The following is a 16,970-nucleotide window of genomic DNA, read 5'->3' as shown; positions in this document are numbered from 1 at the left end:
CACAACCCAATTCAAGTGCTAGTATTGAATTTGTTTCTAGGTTAGAGATTAGAACGGAAGAAGAAGGTAGTACCTCAGATGAACTTAACACCACTTGACTGGGATCACAAAGAAAGTTGGAAATCTCTAGCTTCAGTGTTTCTTAGCAATCCCATTCAATTTCTGTTCAGTCACATGAAAGTGCTACCTTTTATTCTTGTTTTCAATCTCTAAACCATCATAACTTGAGTAGATGGTGGAACTATGATGGTGAACGAAAGATCAATGTTAGAGCAATGTTTCTTTCAAATTAATATGTTTGTTTCACAATAATCTTTTCATATTATTTTGTTTTAGAATTAGTAATTACTAGGACTCACACCTTTGTGATGTCGTGGAAAAAATATTTCAAAACAAATTAAATTAAATTCGAAATTTAGAATTATATATTATAAAATCATTTAAAAATATATGCTAAATAATAAAATTAAAAATTGTCTCAAAAGAAGAAAATAATATGTACGGCTAAAACTTCATAAATGTTAAATATATAACTATGAGTTTAAAAAACACAACTATCAAAATAGAAAACTTATAATAATTAAATAATATGATAAAAAGACTCAACTCTACTTAAAAAATATTAAATAAAAAGTCATAATGAATCGAGACAATTCTATGTATTATAAATAAATATATTGTATGAAAGATTTTTGTACTAATGTAACAAGCATCATAACAGTTATTAATATTTATATTACCCATAAAAAAATATTATGACAAAGTGATCATAAAAAAATATAGAGATTTAGGATTTAGGATACAACATCAACATCAAATCCATATATTTGTGGTCATGTGGATACCAATATAATTTGTGGGTACTAGTAACACATGGCCATAAATGTGGGTATTAGTAACACATCAAAGTTTGTTATCAAATCTATAACACATGACCATAAATGTGGTACTAGCAACACATCAAATCCATATATTCGTAGTCATATGGATACCAACCGAATTTGCAGGTTCTAGAGATTTAGGGTTTATGATACAACAACAACATCAAATCCATATATTCATGATCATATAAATACTAATATAATTTGTGGGTACTGATAACAGATTAAAGTTCCTTAAAACTTATGAATGCAATATTTTGTTAATCCATTATGCATTTAATTTAAGCTTAAAGTATGTGCACAAACAGTCTATTTCATATTGAAAATTTAGTTAAATAAATTCATTAATTTTCAAATTATTTAATTAATTTAATTTGGATTTAGAAATTGTTGATTTGACTATGAACACCATTTCAATTGTATTTTATTTAGATTAGACTCATTAATTATTATTTTTTTGTGGAATGAAAAAATATCGAAAGATGCAAAAAATGTTTTTTTTGTCAACTACTAAAGTTACTAAACTTAAAACATTGTTCTGAAAATAAAAAAAATAATTTTTGAAGAAAAAAAATATTAAAAGACAAAGAGATAATGGAGAAAGAGAAATGAGAAGGAAAAATAAAAAGTAAAAAGAGAAGGTTAGTTTAGTTGGAGGGTTTAAATTGTGACATAAGAAAAATATAGAGATAGTAAAAAGCCCTGTTTTAAAAATCGGCCTCCGCAGCCGAATAATCTCCAGAAAAGCGCTCGGCGGCACCTAACCGCCGCGATTTCACTATATTCGGTCAAAAGATCGGATCTGTGAAAAACTCACTTTTTTGTTTAAATTCAGTTAAAATCGATAGTTTGTAATTAGATCTGTAAATTTTGGATATAAATATACTGGAAATCATACAAAAACATAGGACTCGCTTTCAATTGATGTAAACCACTGCACCAACTAACTTATCTGTAATTGTAGTCAAAATATGAAATATATATCTACTAAAATCAGATATAAGCCCTAAAACTAGTTTCCAATTAATTCACCTATAATCCCTAATTAATAGATTAATCGTTTGGTACAACTCGACCGTCCGACTAGCGCCTAGCAATTTTTAAAACATATGTAGAAAGTAGGTATATGAGTGAATATTTCAGGGGAAAGTAGGTGTAAACACAAAATTCCCTATAGGTTTGTATAAATTTCTGACATAAATATTTCTACTATCCATAAAACAAACCATTGCATATCATATACAAAAAATAGTTTTTATTCCAACAACACAAACTAATAGGCTACTTTTAACTTCGTTATGCTGGTGTATTGTTGCTGCGCAGCTTTGTTCCATTTTTTTTCCTTTCACTTCCTTTGTAATGAGAGTTCAATTATTTTTACGTGTATAGGCACGCTTACATATAGTCCTATTAAAGTTCTAACATAAAAGAAAAAAGAAGTTATTGTGGTGTGGCATGATGCTTGAGTGAAAAAGTGATCTAATTGACCATTTAAGTGGTTATTTATTTTTTTTTTTTTGTCAAACATTTCCTTTGAAATTAAGAAGAAATTAGTACACCCCGAGTCGGTTCAACCAAACGCTCTGGGGAATACAAACATAATAGGAAAAACATTCGATTAAGACAAAAGGGAAGATATAGAGTTTTTCGTAATCTCATCCGCTCGTCGATTCTTCTCTCGAAGTATGAAGGTGAATGAGATTTCCTCAAAACTTGAAGCCACTCCAAGGATATTTTGGAGAATCCCATGGTTCTCCTTCAAAGGAAGATCCGAGTTTAACGCATTGATCAACTGCTGTGAATCAGAGGCGAATAGAAGTTTCCGATAGCAAAGTTCAGAGGCATGTTGGATCGCTATGAGCATAGCAATCGCTTCAGCCATTAGAGGAGATCGAATATAATGGGAGCTTGCATGGCCGTGTCTTTCGGGGCTCAGGAGGTTTTCACTAAAGATCCAGCGAAAACCGGCATTCTGAGAGTCTTCTCTCCACGCTGCATCCATGAAGCATCGAACAGTGCTCGAATCCACCTCTCCTCCTACCTGTGGGATTGGGATCTGTATCGCAAGGCTTTTAGGGGATTGGTTATGGTTCCATTCTCGGGTCTGGTCAACGGCTTGGGGTATAGCTTCTATTGGTTTTATCGATTTGTTTTCGAACTGCAGCTTATTTCGGCTTGTCCATATCATCCAAAGGAGCCAGGCTCCAAAAGCTCCATCAGTGAGTCCCGTTGGTGGTAGCCAGATAAGTTTTCGGGAACCTTCAATCCCTACGCGTATATGCGTAATACTTGATGTGTGTAATTGGTATTTGACCGGTGCTTGGCTCGAAATATGTTTCGCAAAGTTGCAGTGAAAGAAAAGGTGGAGTTGGGTTTCATCTTGTCCACATAATGGGCAGGTAGCAGACAGATTAATTCCACGACTACAGAGATTGGCTCTCGTAGGCAGTGCATTTTTCATCAGCTTCCATAAGAAGAATTTGATCTTTGGTAGGCAAGCCAAATTCCAAACCTCTTTTTCCCAGTTAAATCCTTCGAGACAATCACTATGGATTAGGTGTTTGGAAGACATCATAGATGCTGCCTGGTATCCAGATTTTGCTGTGTATTCGCCCGATTTTGTAAGTAGCCACATATACCGGTCTGTTGCGCCAAACTTGCTAGGTCTGATGGACAGGATCTCCTTCTCAGCCTCAAGTAGGATATGCTTAACCTCTTCCAAGTTCCAATTCATAGTTTCTGGGCAAATAAGGTTGGACACCATCATATGTTGTGTCTGTTATGTGGGAGGTCCCATGGGGGTAGTTAGGGAGGAGAGTGACAGCCAGGGATCATACCACACACTGGTCGACGTTTCAGATCATATGGCTTTTTCTAGGTGTCGTCTTAAGAGGTATCTTCCAATGCAGATTCCTCTCCAGCCGTGAGAAGCACATGATGGAACTAAGCAGTCCAAAAAGGAGGTGTCTCTACAGTATTTCCCAAGCAATGCTCTTGCCATGAGACAGCTTGGTTTGGTTAGGATTCGCCAACTCACTTTAGCTAGGACACTACAAGAAAACAATCAATTTGCTAGGAATATTTGCGAGGGAAATTATCTCTCGCAAATTTACGATGGAATTGCGAGGCATTTACTATAAACATAAAATTCCTAGCAAATTCCTCGCAAATTTGCAAGGAAGAGGATCCCCGGAAATTCGTAGCAAATTTGTGAGGGATTTGCAAGGTAAGTTAACATTCCTCGCAAATCTATTGCAAATTTGCGATGGGTTTGCGATGATATTATCCATAGCAATTTTTCGAGGGATCTGTGATGGAATTGCGAGAGCCATCGCAAATCTGTAGCAAATTGAGAAAATAAAATTCAAAAAACTACTTATAAAACTTAATCGAATTTTATTTTAAATACATTTGAGTGTTCTTAAGGTTCATCAAATAAATTTCTATACCCCAAATCCTATACATCAAACTCTTAGCCTAACTCAAAAACCTAAATCATAAAATCTAAACTTTAAAAATTCTAATCATAGAAATTAAATCATAAATCGTAAAACCAAAACCAAAACTTTTCCATTATATATACATAAAACCGATATTGAAAAAATAAACATATATATATATATATCTACTTTATATAAAATCAATCTTTTAAAAATACTATATATTTACTTATAAATTTATATCTCTAAACCTGGAATCCCAATTATATATACGACTGTTTTGTGACTGTTTAATTATAGAAATTAAATCATAAAAACCTAGTACAGATCCTAAATCATAAACTCTAAAACTTAAATTTTTAAATTTTGGAATTTAGAAATTAAATCATAGATTCAAATATTAATATTCTCTAAAGTCCAATACTTGGAAAAAAGTTCATGTATACAAAAAAGATATAAATATTTGTAAATACGTTTAACTCAAAAACTAAGAAAAATTAGTGAATATGCATATATTTTAAGATATGTTTAACTTGAAAGCGAAGCAAATTAATGAATTTAATTTACAAATAGGTTTAAGATATTTTGTCTACCTTTAATATACCAAATAATACTCCAAATTACAAAATTAATAAAACAAAAGATATTGAGTCCCTATTGGTTAGTTCATAGAGACATGAATTGATCTTTTAGTCTATCATGAACCGTTGATTAGATTAAATCTGACGGACACCATTGTTTCTCTTTTTTTGTTTTCCTTCTCCTCTTCGTCATCTCTTCTCCTCAATCCTCATCCATCCCATATCCCTAAGTTACAAACAGAGATGAAGGATAATCATGAGTTTATACGCTTTTCTCTTATCCCTTATTCCTTATTCCTTCTTTACTTCGTCACCTATCTTGACATAAAAATGATGAAGGATAATCAAAGAAATCCAGAGATCTAAAGGAGACAGTGGCAGAGCAAAATCTAGACCTGAGTAGAGTAGAGTCCGCCGCAGACAGAGATTTGACCACCACCACGAAACAAGACAGAGCAAGATTTAGATATGTTGCCTGAAGATCTCTGAATCCGAACTCCTCTTCTAGCCACCACTATCATTGAAGATGGAAACAGAAATCCGGTGACAGAAAAAGAGTGCTAAAGGAGACGGTGGCGGAGCAAAAGGCTTGTGCCGTGAGTGGAGCTAGTGCTGGTTCTTCCCCTTCACCGGGTTGAGAATCTGGTTGTTTTGAAGATCATTTTTGAGGGATTAATTGGCCAAGAGGCCGACATACTAGCAGCTGGGAACGGGGCTCGGCGGCAACGAGGGCTCGTCGGCTGTGGGATTAGGGTTTTTTTTGTTTGTTGATTTTAGCCTTCGGTTCAACCGACAATTTGTAATCGGTTCAATTTTGTAACTCTTAAACAATTCCCGGTTTGGGTGGTTTTATTAATATCAATATATATTAATTTTAAAAAACCTGTCACTAAATCTATAATTATATATATATATATATATATATATTTATATATGCTAAATAAAATTTTAAATATATTAAATTATTTAAGAAAATAATATTTTCTTTAGTTTTTCATTTTTATGTTTCCTTGCAAATCCATAGCAAATTTTGCGAGAGATGTACAATGAACAGAACTGCAAGAAATTTGTGACCGCTTTTATTCCTCGCAATTTGCAATGATTTTGCGAGGGATTTAGTTCCTAGCAAATATTGCGAGGAATTTGCAATGTTGACTATTTTGCGAGAAACGAATTGTGAGGAATTGACTTCCCTCGCAAATCCCTTGCTATAGTCGTTTTGCGAGGGATTTTCTAGATATTTTTCCATCACAAATCGAGTGTTTTCTTGTAGTGGGAGTGCATCATTAAAGTCAGGAATGTCTCGGAAACCTAAACCTCCATCTTTTTTGGTATTTGTCATTTTGTGCCACGCTAATCAACACATCTTTTTGTTTCCTTTGGAATCGTCCCACCAGAATCTCGTTAGAGCCAATTGGATCCTTTTGCAGAGAGAACCTGGTAGTTTGAAGCATGACATTGTGTATGTAGGCATCGAAGTAAGCACCGACTTCAGAATGGTATTCTTCTCAGCAGAGGAGAGATCTATTAGGCCAGCTTTTTGAGCGTTGCTTTATCCTATCAACAATGGTATTAAACATGTGTCGCTTCTTTCGACCGAAGAGCTCCGGTAATCCAAGGTATTTGCCAAGTCCACCAGCTTGTCGCACACCTAGGATCTGTAGGGCCTCATTCCGAGTTGAGTCATTTGTCTTTGCCGAAAAGGTAACTGCTGATTTGTTCTTGTTTATCATTTGTCCCGAGACTTTCTCATATTTGAGGAGTATTATTTTTAACTCGATGCAGGATTGCTTGTCTGAGCGGCAGAAAAACATTGTGTCATCTGAGAACAGCAAATGATTCACTCTGGGGCTTGTTATTGAGACTCTGATCCCCGGTAGCACTTGGTTTTGTTGAGCTTTGTTGCACAAACTGGAGAGAACCTCACTGCAAAGGATGAACACATACGGCAAGAGAGGATCACCTTGTTTGATACCTCTATGTGGTTTACCTAGTCCTTGGGCAGCACCATTGAGGAGGTAAGAGTAGGATACTGTTAAGATACAGCGCATGATCTAGTTTATCCATGTTTGATGGAATCCCATTCTTTCCATGACCAGGCTGATAAACTTCCATTCAATGCGGTCATAATCTTTGCTCATGTCTGTCTTTACAACCATGAAGCCTTGGATTGTGGCCCCAGAGGTCTTGAGGTAGTGGAGATTCTTGTGTGTTATGAGCACATTATCAGTGATGGCCCTTTTGGGAACGAATGCTGATTGATTCTCTAATATGATGGTCTGCAAGATAGGCTGCAATCTCTTTGCTAGGAGGTTGGATATGATCTTGTAGAACACTGTATAGAGGGCAATTGGTCGGTAGTCAGCCATTCTTTGAGGACTCAATATTTTAGGTATGAGCCTAACATGAGTTTTATTTACTTTCGTGGGTAATGTATTAGACATAAAAAAGCTTTGGATTTCAATCACAATGTTTGAACCCACGGTACTCCAATTACATTGGAAAAAACTCGCTGAGAATCCATCTGGCCGAGGAGCTTTATCAGAATGGATATCGAAGCAAGCTAACTTTCTTTCTTCTGGTGTAGGGATAGCAATGAGGGTCTGATTCATACCAGGGGTGACACAAGGATCAATGGCTTCCCACACAATGGATTTTCTATCTCCTTCCTCTAAGGTGAATAGTTTTTGGAAATAATCAGTGATGACCTTTAAGATTTGCTCTTCTTTGTATGAGGGGACACCAATGTCATCTTCCATAATGGAGAATTTGTTGACTGCTTGTCTGCCTCTGGTTATAGCGTGAAAAACCCGTATTTTTGTCACCTAGAGTTAACCACATTTGTCTGCTTCTTTGCTTCCAGAATTCCTCCCCAGCATTATACGCTTGCAGGAGGTTCAGATTGATGGTGGCGACCAAGGTAGTATCCGGATTTTGGCTAGATATAGCTTCTTCCAGTTGTCGGCGCTGGATATCAATCTCTTTCTGACTCTGTTGATGTTTTATTCGTGACCATGTAATGATTGCTCGTCTACAACGAGAGAGTTTGCAGTGGACCTCCTCTTGGTCATTAAAACACCAAGCAGTGGAAATAATTTTCTTTACCTCCGGGTTTTCCTTTAGGCGTCGATCATATCTAAACAGGCCTTTTTTTTGGTGCCAGGTCCAGGTAGATAAGGAGGGGTCTATGGTCAGAGCCCTCAAACCGAAAGTAGACACTTCTGCTAAAAGGTTAAGCTTCGGCCCATAAGCCGTTGGACATTGCTCTATTAAGTCGGCAGTGTACTATATAATCATGGCGTTTTACTCTCCAGGAGAGAAAATTGCCAGAGTGTCGTAAGTCGAACAGGTCACATGACGCCATGAAGGACCGAATGTCTACAAAGGTACCTTCATGTCTCTCCGGGCCTCCTTGTTTCTCCGAGATATATATTATATCATTGAAATCACCTGTCAGGAACCAAGGGGAAGCTCTGGTGATACCGATTTGAGTAAGTGCATCCCATATAACTTTTCTTTTTGCTCTATTTGGTTCACCATAGACAAACGTTGAAAAGAACGACTTTCCTTATGTTTTGATGTGTGTGTCAATGAAATCCTTACAGGCGGTTAGGATGGTGATTTCAATGTGGTGCTTCCATAACAGTGCTAGACCACCCCCTCCAGGGCTGTGTGGAGGAACAAAAACGTGAGAGGGATAGTTCATCCATTGGAGAGATGACAAGACCTTTTCATCACTATTTTTAGTCTCCATGAGGAATAGGATGTCAGGTGAGATACTGGAATGCATCTAACGCAATCGCCGGCCTATTGTGGGATTCCCCAACCGACAACAGTTCCAGCTCAGTATCTTTAAGGAAGAGGATTTGTTGGATTGGGAAAATCCACCTTTTTTTTACTGAAGCTGGTATGATGGTTCGCATAGGAGGAACTTCCCTACGGTTCTGATTCTGATCAGTGTCTGTCTCCTTACCAGATCCTCTGCGGCTTGAACTAGCTAGGTTTGCTTTCAGATTGCTCTTCCTTTGACTTAGAGCTTTTTTTGGGGATCCATTTGCCAAGTTTTGTTTTTTACTCTTTGCTCCCGTTAAACTTATGTTTGATTTGACAGTGGGTTTGGCAAGGGGGGGTCTGCATCTACCCCTCTTGGGGTTTAGCACAAAGGTCTCAACGGGTCCCATGGGTTGCCCACATAAAGTTGGCTTGTTTCCTCTGGAAACTTGATCAGGATGTGTTTCTTGTGAGAGAGTGGTGGGAACAGGTAGGATGGTTTCTCTGGCCGCTCGAATAAGTCTGTCTGCTGTATCCGACTTCAGGTTCTTTGCTTCTCCTTGGATAACTCTTTGCTTTCTAGTTGCATGATAACATCATAATTTTACCCATTTTAGCTATAGTTTTAGTATGCATTTTGAAAGAGTTTAGTATGATTTCAATGCTTTAATGTCTATTATCAATTATTTTATGTTTCAAGAAAGTTTTACAGGTTTTATAGCAAAATGGACCAAAATACAAGGAAAATACGTTTCAGGACAGATTCAGATCTTTACAGTACGGGCAACTTTTGAAAAACTTCTACAACTTCCATTTCGACGTACTTGGTGTCAATCGAAAGCTGAGAGAGTCATCTTCCACCTCCAAGTGGAATCAAGTCAATCCATTCATTCATCCAGAATTTATGCCTAATTTACCGAGATGTGTTACAAACCGACGTAAGAAGAACCATTCAGCCAATGGGCTTTTATGGAAGGCCTGACCAGCGACCACCACGGCGGCCCAGTCCAAGTCTTCACCACGTTCTAGAACATTCCTACGCCGTCCTTTGCCATGCACTTTAGAAGAGAAATTGTGTCTACCCTTACAAAACCCTAAACCTAGAAAAAACCCTATAAATACTCTTCTAAGCCCTAGGGTTTGAAGTATGCCGAAAAAAATACCAGAGTGTGCAATCATCAGAGCAGTCAAGAGACACGACCAGAGGAGCAGCCAATGTCCAGACCCTTCTTCTCGTCCATCTCTTGAAGCCTTTGAGATCCACCAACTCTTTCTATTCTATTTGCTTTGTACTTTGTTTCTAAGGAAGAAGATCCTACAACTTTGTTTGACAATCATTGAAGTAATATCTAAACCCCTTTTCTCTATTTATTCTTTTATGTTTATGAGTTTATTAAACCTTGCTTTGATGATTCCCTTAAACATGCTAGAGTAGTTTTCTAGTTGGGTTTAAAGGGATAATCAAAGGGGGGAGATGATCTTAGTTTAGGTGGCAATTTTTAGGGTTTGTTAGATTTATATTCTAGTTTATTCTATGCTTTAATTCTAAGTCTTTGCTTAATACTTTAAGTTAGCCTCATGAACTAACTATGATCTAAAATGTGTGTGATTTGCCAAAAGCTTGCATGTGTGCTTGACCTAGCTTAGATGTGTGAGGAGTCATATGAAGCACATATCCCTTACCTATGGAATTTCATGGATTAGAATTGAACCTATTTTAAATGCTTTGATCTATGCGTCGTTGCCTGCGACAGTTGAGTAACAGAGTATAGTGATCTTAGACGGTTAGCTTGTGAACTATAAGTTAACGGTTCATTCATGTTTCGTAGTCCGAGTTTTAGATAAACAAACTAATCCTAAACTTTCCTAGATAGATAGATCATTGAACCCCTGCGATTTCCCTTGGTGCCCAATGCTTTTTATTTATTTATTTTACTTGCATTTTTATTTACGTTTATTGCTTACTACGACCGTGACAACCAAAACCCTATTTTTATTGAGTCCTAGCCTTACATCTCTTCTGACAGATTCTCTAAACAACAACTCTCTCTCTGTGGGATCGATCCTTAAATACTACTACCGATTAGCTGTGCACTTTCAGTAGTTGTGTGGTCTTTTAAGGTAAAAGATTTTGAAGTGAAAAACCACACACTTCACTGCACTCTCAGTGGGGTCAGGTACTGCAAGATATTGGATGGTGACCTCTCTCAGCTCATTCATGACTTGGTCTTTTGTAGGGATACTTTCAGGTGGAAAGCTTTGAGTAACTTGCTCAAGCGGTCGTGGAGAGCGTAACTCCGGTGGAGGAGGAGGTGGAGTCATAGGGTCAGGGATATGAACCTCCCTTTCCAGGGGTGGTCGTCGTGGTCTGGAGGAGTCAGATCTTTCCAGATTGTCAAACCCTTCCTGAGGGGCATTCTCTCTCCATTGCATGGTGGAGGTATGATCCCTCCAGTGGCCTCTTGGGGGTAAGCTTACTGGGTATGAATTCCTGCTTGAGGTTTGTCTTATATAAGGATGGTTTCTTTCTCTATCCGCTGATCTTCTAGTGGGCAGCTGATGTTGACTATGATTAGAGTATTGTGACTGAAACCTTCTGTTCTTATCACTAGGGATAGACCGACTGTTGTGGAAGTCAGGATCATTGGAGTGGGAGTGTCTGGAGACTGAGTGACCAGATACGGTGATTGGAGCTCTAAAGTTGTCATCTGGTGTATAATAGTTTCTCTTAACCGTTTGAGAGGCAGAAGGTATAGCTAAGGCGCTAGTTTCACAATTAGGTTTAGCAGGGATGTGGGTTGGACAGTCTTTCAGCTCATGGTTATAAGTTAACACATTTGGCAGTTGAATTTCTTGTTCGTTCCATCCTAATAGGAAAATCGTAACTCATCAAGGACTTACAAGACTATACAAAATATATTCTTTTTATGTAAGGAAATAGAAGTTCGATTATTTTGTTTTTTTTTTCTTTTCCTTTATTAAAAACAAATAATAGTTGGCAAGGTTTTGGATATAATTCAAATTACAGAATCTCATAAATTTGATAAATAATTTAAAAAAATCAAAAATATATTTAAAATTCTGACCTTTGAATTTAGAAAAGAAAACAATGGTTTTGAGAAGAAAACGTATATAATTTATATTACCAAATATTTATAACAAAATCTACCACCCAAAACATTTTGTGGTAAATTTTGGTTTTATTATTTTTCGTATATTTTGTTTTGTATTACCAAAATTATATTTATACCACAAATTGTTTTTGTTATATAATTTTTGACTTTTTGTTTGGCATATTTATTTGTATAATATGTTGTTATTTATTTGTAAGTTTACATAATAATTTGTTATTTTTAGTTATTCATCAAAAATAAATAGAAATAAATAATATTTGTTCAGAGGAAAAAGGAAAAAAAAAAAAAAAGAATATTCATCACATACTGTTATCGTTTTTGATTCAAGTTGCATGTATTAGTAACAATGATGTTTTAACTGTCAATTGACCTAAACACATATTGCAGTGTAAACCGTGTTTAGTTGACTTTTGAGTACTTTAATTAAAACACATGGTAGTGGTTAGTGGTATAATCAATCAGATCTTGAATTAGTACTATTGTATATCTTAAGTTTGAAACTTAATTATATTGATAACTAATGATGAGAATCTGCCCGTTGTGCCGGGTTGCATGCTAATCAGTTTTAATATTTTTTTATATAGACTCAAAGGTATATTATTAATTAAAAATCTACATATATATTATTCTATAAAATTATTATAAATAACATTTTATTTTTTGAATCTAGTGTTTTTGCACTCTTAGCACATGTGCTTAGTTGGCACTGATTGTGCTAAATCAAATGGTTTAAAAATATTTTTGAAATTAAATGTTCCCATAAAAATGGTATTGACGTTAATTTTCTGTTTTTTTTTTACTGTACAATTATATATGATAGTATTTTGTCTGATTTACCATTTGATTTAAATGTGCCATGTGTTAGGCAATTATCGAATTTTTTTTTTCCATTTGATGAGATGTTAAGAAACGATCAAATCACAGGGAGTTAATCTAATCTAAGCTTGGAATGGAGTTAATCTAATCTAGTCGATTTTTTTTCTGTGTAAACAAATCTCAAAAGAAAAAAAATGGAGTCTCGGATTTTTTTTTTTTGGATTATTATAGAAATAGAATAGATGAAAGTTTGATCAATCACCAAAAATCGACAAATTAATAAATCACGTATACATTTGAATATTAAAATTACAAAAAAAAAACTGAAAAACGTTGATGATATATATTCAGAGAAACCACAGGTACACAAATAACATACACATTTGGATTTATTTAGTAAAATATGAAACAACAAAGATGTTTATACGTTTTTAGGACATTGTCTATATTATGTAGTACATTTCATTCCACACAAAACTTATTTTAAATTGCCGACAGAAAGGAAAAAAATAATTTGTGTATTTGTTGTAACTCAACGACACGTAGTAGAGATGTAGTTGGGCTTCTGCAAAACAAAAAGAGAAGAAGCTTAAAATGGCCTATCTCTTTTAATTTTGTCAGTCCATCTTCATATTTTAAATTGCCAGCTGGCATCAGTATTACAGCAAAAATTCACAAACCAAAACAAATAAAAATTTTTAAAAAAGTTCCCGTCCTTCGATTTCATCATCCCCTTCCTCCAACGAAGAACATGAAAATAAATCCAACCAACCAAATTAAAATCTGAGACGAATATCATGGTTTACCTGCTGAAGTGCTGATCCCAGATGATTACTATCCCAAAACCGAAGTAGACGGCCAACAAAGCTAACATGGTTTGGCTCAGCAGGAATGGCAACAACATCATCGCAAGACATTTTCTCAAAATATAAAGTTTCAGTTTTTTTTTAATCAAGGTGGAAGGATGAACTCGTGTTTGTGGGTGGTGCGATAGGATTTATAGTAGTCCTATAGAAAAGCTAAACGACAAAATGTGGAGTGAGAATGGTTTAGTCCAATTTCCGTTTCAAGTAGTGGAGTTGAGAATATAAATGAAGATATGAATCAATTACCGCTTGATGACATGTTGATGATGCATTTTCTTAGTTGACCAAAATAAATGAGAGGTGAGTGGAAGGGATAACCTTTTTCACCCTTTATAACATGGATTGTACTAACCCAGTTTTCTACTCCAAAATAGCAGGGAACTGCATCTTCAGATAAGTGCAAGTGCAGATCAGAAGCAGCACCACCGTCAGGAATGAATGGAAATTGAACAAAGCTAACTGTGATTATCCAAAAGATTGAAAAAATCTCTTAGCTCAAATCGTTGAAATAAACAAAATTCACAATGTATCTTCAGAATGCATATATTACCATTGTATCTGATTACTGACGCACTTGCCTTCCTTGAATCTGAAATAACCAGATGAAACAATTATATGGATCATATGAGAACCGACTGGAAGACAGACAGGAATAAATGAAACTCTATAAACATAAATGAAACCAAGCTCATTTTGTATCAAAATGCTTCTATATATAGAATAAGAACTCAAAAAAAAGAACTCAATGTCGAGAAAAGCTTCTATCAATTTTGAAGATAAATGAAACAGCAAATCATAAAAGCAGACAAAACAAAAGTTGCTAGTGTGTACCTAAACTTTTCTAACCCCTAACAAAACAGTGATTTGTTTTCGAATCCTAAAATTCTTGACAAGAACAAAATACATGGTAATTCTGTAATGGAAGTTGAACTTTATCCCTTTTAATTCGAGATTCTAAAGGGAGTTGATTCTAACACATTACGAAAGAAAATGCTGAGATTATTGCTTGATTATATATAGACCATGCATACCCTTTTGGTCACTTCGTTTTTCAAATCAAGCATACAAAAGAGAAGAGATGAGTATAATAAAGTGAAGGTACCTTAGTGGTGTAAACCTTCTCACCCTTCTCGTTGATATAGCACCAAAGATACACAAATTTCTCAGGTAGACAGTTTCTATGGGGCGTAGGGTCTCTTAGGTTGTTCCTTCGGTCCTCTTTCCCTCTTTTGGGGCAATCAACTCTTTCTTGTACCTGGTAGTGAGAGTTGTAGGTTAGAGAGAAAGCTCACTCCACAAAGCGGCCTTCTTCTTATATACGTATTATTCTGTCAATCGATAAGCCTAGTTTGATTTGTCTGTCTCTTTTTTTGGAACGAGATTTCACTCTTTCTTCTTTGGGAACTCAAAGTTGTTTAGCTGTCATTCTTCCTTCCGGTACCCTTTCAGTGCAACTGAGCCAATTAGTCAAACACAAAATAAAGTGGAATTAAATGCCAGGGAGTATTTAGATTCCGCACATCGCAGCTTAGAGGCATCCTCTACCGCCGGGAACCCTACGATGAGTCAGAAGAAGAGCCCTGTATTTAATCTCCGGCGACGCAAAACCCTGCGGATGTTGTTCGAAAAGAGCTCGGACAGTCGCAGACGCAATCTCCGTCAGATCCTTAAGGATTCGCCGGAATCTGATGGAAACTCCGGGGAAAATTAGAGGGAGAACCACCGTGCTGCTAGGGGTAAACTGAAAGAGCTCTTGGTGACATCGCCGTTCAATGGTAGAGAGGAGATTGGCGGAGGCGGTGGAGAAGAGAGGAGCGAGAATCTGTCGCCGGTGACGGGAGAGAGTTAACGGGTCGAAGATTGGGTTCGGTTCAATCATTTCGGTTGAGGATTATTGCAGTCCATCGTTGAAGGAGCTCGTCGTGGAGAAGAAAGAGAAGAAATCTGATTGTTTACGAAGAAGAAGACGAAGGGAAAAAGTTCAAAGAGGCTTTGATCAATTGGACTTAGAAAAGTTATATTTGGGCTTACAAAACGCCCAACGAAATTGAAAATTTATGCTGATGTGGACACCCTAAAATGAGAGAAAAGTCTGCTATTATATACCCATCTCTCTCGTAGAGATTGATCTTTAGAAGGTTTTACATATTTTAAGAAAACAATAATTACTGAATTTAAATATATTTTTTTCTTTGACTAAAGAGAAATTATTTAATTTTAAACCAATAACAATCAAAATTTTAAATATTTTCAGTGATTACTTTTTGAAGTTTACAAAACATCAATTTTTGGAACAAAAAAATATTCCAAAGAGACAGAGGGAGTATATGATATTAATCTTGCAAGTCACATTTATTACTTGTCCCATTGAAAGTTACTAGAAACACACATACCCTCTCCGTTTATTTTTATTTGTCATTCTAGAGATATTTTTTTGTTTTTTATTACTTGTCGTTTTGTATTTACGATGCAATTTTATGTATTAAATTTTCAATTTTACTCCTAACTTTTAGATTATTAATTACTTATATCAAATGAAATAGTGTATTAATGAGGGATAAAATAGAAAATTTAATTGTTTTCTTAATATGTGTAAAATTGTCTAAGCAAGTAATATAAAACGGAGGGAGTATTATTAGTACAAATTTGCGATGTAAATCGTGCTCCATTAATTTTAGCGCGATATAAAATGGTTAGTGTGTTAGATCTAAATTTTACTATTAAGGCCTTGAATGTTTACTAGATTTTAAGTAGTTTTTGGATTCTGATTCTTTGAAAATCTATTTTTTTACCATTCAAGATTTTCAAAAAATAGATTCTCTTGAATTTAGAGAAACTAGTTTTTGGGTGATTTCTTACAATTTCAAAGAGAAACTAAAAACCATAATTTGTGGTTTTTGTAAAAAATAATTATTTTCAACGAGAACATTTTTAATTTTTGAGTTTTTGATTTTTTTATTTATTAATTTTAAATTCAATAGCAAAAACTAAAAATTAAAAAATCAGAAACCAAAATTCAAAATCTAAAATCTAAAAACCAAAAACCATCTAAAAACTAATTACCATTCATGGCCTAAATATTGCAACAATAACGTATGAGTAATGAATTATTATTGACCATGAAAGAAGTTATTATTGTTCATTTTTTAAACGACTTTATTGGTTCTGTAAGACCATACTTGCCTACAAAAGGATGATTCTTATCTAACACTAATCAAAGCCCTCAAATTTACAGAGAACTCAAATCCAATCTTTTTTTTTCTACTTTCCAAATACGACACGGATCTTGTGGAAGTGAAACTACCCATTCGATGTCAAGAAAAGAAACAAAAAAAGGTGAAACTACCCATTCATGATTATCATAAGTTGACGCCTTTGAAAGATGGGCGGAGGGGAGACTTCTGCGGAATCAAATTCGAAGCTATAAGTGATGGCTACTCCTGCACCGAATGCGACTTTTTTTCCCACAAGACATGCAGCA

The 16,970-nt window shown here is 35.5% G+C and overlaps 1 protein-coding gene and 1 long non-coding RNA gene across 2 annotated transcripts; both read right to left on the bottom strand.

Moving 5' to 3' along the window:
- Positions 1 to 2,499: 2,499 nt before the first annotated feature.
- Positions 2,500 to 3,615, bottom strand: LOC104698724 (uncharacterized). The gene has a single exon (XM_010414132.1). The coding sequence runs from the start codon at positions 3,613 to 3,615 to the stop codon at positions 2,500 to 2,502; it is 1,116 nt and encodes a 371-aa protein (XP_010412434.1).
- A 9,371-nt stretch (positions 3,616 to 12,986) lies between these two features.
- On the bottom strand, positions 12,987 to 15,443 carry LOC104790478 (uncharacterized). The gene is made up of 6 exons (XR_015559553.1): positions 15,010 to 15,443; positions 14,592 to 14,931; positions 14,040 to 14,078; positions 13,736 to 13,948; positions 13,430 to 13,642; positions 12,987 to 13,188 (listed from the first exon to the last, which is right to left on the bottom strand). It is a non-coding gene; the product is annotated as an uncharacterized LOC104790478 (long non-coding RNA).
- Positions 15,444 to 16,970: the final 1,527 nt, after the last annotated feature.

The sequence above is a fragment of the Camelina sativa genome, chromosome 6 (genome assembly GCF_030686135.1).
Source record: "Camelina sativa cultivar CO46 ecotype springtype chromosome 6, ASM3068613v1".
Taxonomy (NCBI): domain Eukaryota; kingdom Viridiplantae; phylum Streptophyta; class Magnoliopsida; order Brassicales; family Brassicaceae; genus Camelina; species Camelina sativa.
Note: the sequence above shows the minus strand (reverse complement) of the source record. Positions and strands in the feature narration are given on the sequence as shown.